The 6,401-nt window shown below is 37.3% G+C and overlaps 1 protein-coding gene across 1 annotated transcript in view; it reads right to left on the bottom strand.

Annotated features, from left to right (window-relative positions):
- The window catches only part of MAGT1 (magnesium transporter 1), an 11,446-nt gene extending 5,660 nt beyond the window's left edge, over positions 1–5,786 (bottom strand). Inside the window, exons 1-5 of the mRNA XM_009327848.1 lie at positions 5,617–5,786; positions 4,643–4,760; positions 3,241–3,381; positions 2,604–2,744; positions 2,203–2,292 (exon numbers count right to left, since the gene is read on the bottom strand). Of these exons, the coding sequence (XP_009326123.1) occupies positions 2,203–2,292; positions 2,604–2,744; positions 3,241–3,381; positions 4,643–4,760; positions 5,617–5,786 (660 nt within the window). The remainder of the gene's footprint in view (positions 1–2,202; positions 2,293–2,603; positions 2,745–3,240; positions 3,382–4,642; positions 4,761–5,616) is intronic.
- Positions 5,787–6,401: the final 615 nt, after the last annotated feature.

The raw sequence follows: 6,401 nt of genomic DNA, 5'->3' as shown, positions 1-6,401 counted from the left end.
AGGGCAAAATACCGTAACTATGCCCTCCTGCACCCACTGTGATCCAAGTCTAATCCATTCCCTGACTTAGATTCTTAGGTTACGTATGTTGCTCCTCAGATTAGGGACAGTCTCTTCAATCTGTGTGTGAACCCTACTCACTTGGCTCCAGAACCAAGCATTTGAAATCTTTTTCATGGCATACCGGGAAAGGAACATCACTACCAATACCACTGAAGCTTTATTCTTCAGTCTCGAAAAGGCTTAGGAATGATGTAAACCGAAGAAACAAAAGGAAGCATTTTCAAGAAAACATTTAAAATATGAGAACTTCCACTCAGTAAGTTGGGTCAGTCCTATTTACATTAACAATTTACTAACCAGCTGGGTTAACAGAAAATTTGAAATTTGTGAAAGAATACAATTTTTGAATCCCTTATGGGAAGCTCTACATCACTATGGTTGTGATGTTGTATCTAAGTAGGAAAAAAAAAAAGCTTGATAAGCAGATCCACGTTTTATGGAAGAATACAGAGGGCCTGACCCACCTAACCAGGCATGAAAGGACATTTCAGCAAATTAATTCCCTTCTGAGTAAAATACATGAGAGAAGCCGATATGTGATGTGTAAGCACCTGAAGAGATGCAATGCTCTCAATACATTCTGACTACTTTTACAGTGTATCTCATTCTATATTATGTACAGAGCAATATATTTCAAGTGACGTTAAAACTCATTTTTCCCAAGAATGAGATTTCATATGTCTAAGTCACTAGACATTAATTTACCTCAAGAATCTTGAAGAAGGATGTTTTTATATAGAAGTCATTAGATGGGTGTATGAGCTAAAAAGATCAGGTTAAACACGAAATTGCCAGGCTCAGCAATACTACTGTTTAGCATGTAAGACTCAACATAAACACCTTTATTTTGCTGTTAGCAATTTAGAACTACCATGTCTCTTCATCACCGAGGATACAATATACATACAAGACAGAGGAAAGCAAATGCCACAGGTAAATAAATGCTGAAAATAAAACATGAAAACAAATAGGAATGGTTAAAAGAGGCACAGGGGGTCAGAGAGATGGAAAAGATCAGGTAATTTAAAATAATCTACCCTCAGAACCTAGGCAAAAAAAGCATTGTCATTATGCTTCCTCCAAATGTATCACTTCTTTTACTTTTACATTTTGGAGAGATGGGGAACAACAGGAAGGATGAAAGAAATGCTTACCTTAGGTTCTGAAGCAAGGGGGAAACCCCCCGTCCAAATAACTTGTTAGCAAATAGTTTTGCTTACTCTGTATGCTATCCTCTCTACCCTAGAGCATTATTTTAGTATCTTCTTAGCTTTCTGTGATTACTAGAATAATCGAAGTTTCCGCACACAAAAAGACCTTGAACTCTCTAGGTATTAGCACAAGAAAAATAAACTCCGAGGTAACACCTTTGAACCAGTATGTCCTGTTTACAGCAGAGTACCGTCCATATGACTGCTGTCTAATGCTTTAGTGCATGGGAAGCACATTGAGCAGTTTCTAACAAGGAACTGAACATGCTGCTAGATAGTAAATTAATATTTCTTCTCTGATTAAGAATTGCACTTCTTAGTCTATCTCTTAAAAGCTTATTACTGAGCACAGGAAGCAATACACCTAAAATAACCCTAAGCAACGTTTGTTCTTACTCTTAGAACATCACAGAGCTAATGCCACCATTCTTACAGAATTGATTAATCATTGAACAAAAGACTGTAGGAATGACTTTCCTACCAAAATGGAATTCTAGGTAATAGTTGAAGTTATCACACAGCAATTACACAACAGAGCACTTGGTTTTGGATTAAGATGAGTATTTTGTGATTTCTTAGTAGTAAAGTATGAGTTTGCAAACAGAGTTTCTTCTTCTGTTTGAGCCAAGAAAAGGATAAAGCTAATTGGAAGAAAATCTAAATCTTGACTGGAGCTCTAACACTCCTTCTGTTTCAAACAAAACAAAATCCCTCTTTTACAGACATATTTTAAGAGAAGACAGATCCTCTCTGAACTAATCAACAGCTCTCTAATTTGCCTTGTTCACTGCAGGAGAGGTTAGCCCCACTGACTTACAAAGAAAGAAGCCAAGAATAGAGATTGCCTCTGACTTGCCTCTTTTAGTATCAGCCTTATTTGGTAGAAATACAACAGAAATGCAGAAAAGAAAACAAAGAAAAGACTTACCACTTGTCCTGTATGGGGATTTTTATGAGCATAGGGTGGACCTCTAATGTGGTTCCACATCTGGCCTGATGTCATTGCTAACACAAAACACTGAAAAGGAAAGAAGAAACACTATTTAATATGGATTTTTTTTTTATATTTTACCCAATTTCTTTTCATTTCATACCAAAACGTACTGGCTTGGAATACAATCTTAGGCTAGGCGTTGTCCTACCTTTTATTTGTATAAGAGGCATCTAATCAAGCATTAACTGAGCTGAAAAAACCACAATCAAATAATATTATCAGACTACCAAAAAGTAAAACTAAAAACACCTTATTTTTCTCTGCCAGGTTTAATCATCTTTAAATACAAAAGCTTTTAGAGACTTGAATTGCTACAAAAAGTTATAATTACTCACCAAAGCAGCAAATGCCCAGCCAGTTTTGTTATACAGAAAATCCAGATTGCTTCCACGCAAATATACGAGGCCTCCGATGACAGCCAGCAGCAGTCCTAACATCAACGGTCCAGCATAGTTTGGTGGCCTTATCACACGAATCTAAACAGAAGACATTTAAATTATTTTCCCTCAATGGGATTACACATTGCACCCACACTCCTGCTAACAAAACCCTTAATATATTAAAGTGGGAAAAAAATATCAACACACACACAAAAATTTTCTATATAATAAATCTGACTAGGGAAGTAAGTAATGCTTTTTCCCCGCGTTATTGTAACTTCAGTTTTATACACCTTTACCCTACCTAATAGTTTAGAGACTGGTTTTCTTCCATTGGAACAGAAGAGGGAGAAGGAAGGAGATTATTTCTACCATCTCATCAAATACAGAATTACACAAAATACTAGAACACAGAATGTAAGGAAACTTAAAGATGTAGTCGTGTGCCCAAACTAGCTTTTGTAGACAAGAACTATTTAGAGGATCTGAGAGTAGATCGTTAGCCACAGCACACAACTGACGTATCTCATAGCTGGAATTACGTAAGGGAGTGCTGCAGAGGTGGTGATGGGGAAAGCCTGTGTATACTTACATTGACATCAGTTCTGTCAGCCACCCAACGAGCAAGCTGCTCCGCTGCAAAGCCGCGCACCTGAAGTTCGTATGTGTCACCCCTTTTAGGCTTCCCTTTAGCAGGAAAGTTAATGAAGGTTGGAGCAGAATTCATGTTTAGCTGTGTTTAGAAAATTCACAGAAAATACAGCACCATGAAAGGTCTACTTAGTAACACACAATTCTATTCCATTTGTATCTTGCAACATCATCAATAAATCAATCAGAAAAAAGTAACTATTCAATAAATGGATTTCATTGACAATGACTTAAAAAAAAAAGTAAAGACAGCACACAGTAGCTTGCATTTTTGTATTTCATAAAGTAATCAATATACTCCTGCAATTTCCCTTTTGTGTTCCATGCTGTTTTCTCCTTTTAGTATTGAGAAACAAAATTTTTTTAGCTCTGTCAATAGCTGCTCTGGATAAAGTGACTGCCATTTCTTTGTTAGTACTCAGATCTATAGCTACCGATTCAAAAGATTCAGACCAGTTAAGAGGAGATTACAATAGGTAAATAAAAGTAGTTGTTTATAAAATGCAGTTCTATCTTTTCCTAACACTGTTTTTCCCATAGCATTTCAGGTTTTTTGAATCTGTTTCTTCTATAAATACTACTTTTGGTAAAAAAATTTGCAGAAGAGGAATATATGCAATAATCTATAAAAGCCATAGCTTGATGAATGAATTTTTGATGTAATACAATGGGAAAATTTAACAAGAATAATAAAAGACGGCCCTTTGTACTTCTCCAGTCCAAAAGCTTCCATTTAATAAAATATCACTGCCTAAATTGTATAGCTTTTAAATAGAGATGAGGATCTCTTAACAAAAAAAAGAGTTAAGATTTGCAAAACTGTAATGAACTATTAATTTCATCTACAATTGCAAGTGTACATGGAATGTTCTCATACAATTAAAGAAAAAATACCTGTTTACATAATGTTAGTAGAAGAGCAGAATGAATGGGTACTTGAAAAGAAATAAGTTAACCAATACTGAAAGCCTAATCTATCATTCTCTAGTAATCTAAAAATTGAAATAGCTGTTCCTAACGACACCGGAGCTTTCTATCTTGCCTCTTTGTGTATCATAGAAGAATTCCATTAAAAATTGCACTGTAAGTTATTCTAGGAGACAAACTCAGAAAAAACAGTCAGAGAAGCCAGTTTGCTCCTTGTGCCTACTCCAGATTTGTTAATGTTACTGCCAACATGCTACTGCCCTCTGCTCTTCTTATTTCTTCTGAGAGTGGCAGCTTTTAACATTTCAATTATTTCTTTAATCATCATAACACTAAATTTTGTACACACCTTTACCTTCTTGCCCTCAGTCTGCAAAACCCAAGTTAAAAATAATGTTAGAAGAGAAAGACATTACCATCTGAAATACATCCGAACCTTCATCAAAATCTACCATAGCAAAAAAAATCTTATTGGTAAATGCACTGGAATATCGCCAGGAGTTTGCCAGAATCTGGTATTCCTCATCAGCTTGCCTGTAAAATACACAAAGTGAGATGCTGTAGTACATGTCTGTCCAGAACACAAGTTACAAAACAGCTGAGGGAGCTGTAGCCGCCCACCCCGTTAATGGGTGCATCCCACACACCCCTGCATTAATTTTCTAACGTTAAAGTAAAACTTTAGGGCCAGACACTCATCTAACAATCAAGTGAAGCATTTGGCACCGCTGTTTTTTTAAATACAAGGGCAAGTTTTGTTGAGTCCATGAACACAAGCAGTGGTAATTTCTAACTGAAATTTGAAATGGAACTCAGCAGCTCATGATTTGCTAGTCCACAGAGCACCAAAACAAGTACAGGTGTGCCCAATTTTCCATGTCAGAGGATGGGAAACCAATTAATTTCAACTAACTAGGTACAAAAATCATCTTTACAGACCTTTGCCAGCTCCAGATTAATACATGAAAGCCATAATATGGTTAAGGATCCAGCATGTTATAATTGTAAATAAGTGCCCATCAACATATTAATTAACAGAACTTTTAGACTGCATGGCCAGCAGTAATTCTACAAACATTTCTTCAGCAGCTCATGCCAGGAAAGTTGTTTTCACCCTGTCTTTCTCCAGAAGTCTGTCAGTGTGAATATTGTTTCTGCAAAGCAGTGATTATTTTAGGAGGGAGATAAGTAATTAAGGACTATGTTGTTTTCTCACATACATATTACACATATATTCCCACACATTTAATTTCAAAGATAATCCTACTATAATGTGCCCTAGTATATTCCTCCCATGTACATGAAAGTTTTATCCTACTCTTAAATTTAATTTCCTACAGAGCATATGATGACTTTCAAGTTCTAATTTAGGACTAAATTAAGCCCATACTTGCACACAACACACTGTCTGTGAGGCTGAAGAGCAGTGAACATCACAATCACCGAGTAATTTCTGGGTGGTGCCTTCACAAGGCGTCGAAATTTGTCTCCATTCATTCGAATAACGGATCTTTTACTAGCCCACTCCATTAGCTGGTTCACTTTTTCTGATAACACCATCTGAAAATAAAAGTCAGAGAAACACTGTTGGTTTTTTGTTTTTTTTCTAGTCTCACAGTAGAATCTTGAAGATTTTTAGATTTGATGTAACAAACAGCTGCGCTGTATTTCATAAGAACACCGACCACATGATGTGATACTTCAATCAATAATTTATCAGCAGTCCTGGCTAACCAGGGAGGTCCCAGTTGACTGGAAGTTAGCAAATGTGACACCCCTCTACAAGAAGGGCTGGAAGGAGGATCTGGGGAACTACAGGCCTGTCAGTCTGACCTCGGTGCCGGGGACGGTTATGGAGTAGATCGTCTTGAGTGCCATCACATGGCACGTACAGAACAACCAGGTGATCAGGCCCAGTCAGCATGGGTTTATAAAAGGCAGGTCCTGCTTGACTAACCTGATCTCCTTCTATGACAAGGTGACCTGCTCAGTGGATGAGGGAAAGGCTGTGAATGTGGTCTACCTGGACTTGAGTAAAGCCTTTGACACCGTCTCCCACAGCATTCTCCTGGAGAAACTGGCTGCTTATGGTTTGGATGGGCGTACTCTTCGCTGGGTAAAAAACTGGCGGAATGGCTGGGCCCAAAGAGTTGTGGTGAATGGAATTAAATCCAG

Source organism: Pygoscelis adeliae, unplaced genomic scaffold, assembly GCF_000699105.1.
Source record: "Pygoscelis adeliae isolate BGI_AS28 unplaced genomic scaffold, ASM69910v1 Scaffold14, whole genome shotgun sequence".
NCBI classification, from domain to species: domain Eukaryota; kingdom Metazoa; phylum Chordata; class Aves; order Sphenisciformes; family Spheniscidae; genus Pygoscelis; species Pygoscelis adeliae.
This window is presented reverse-complemented; position numbering and strand designations above follow the sequence as displayed.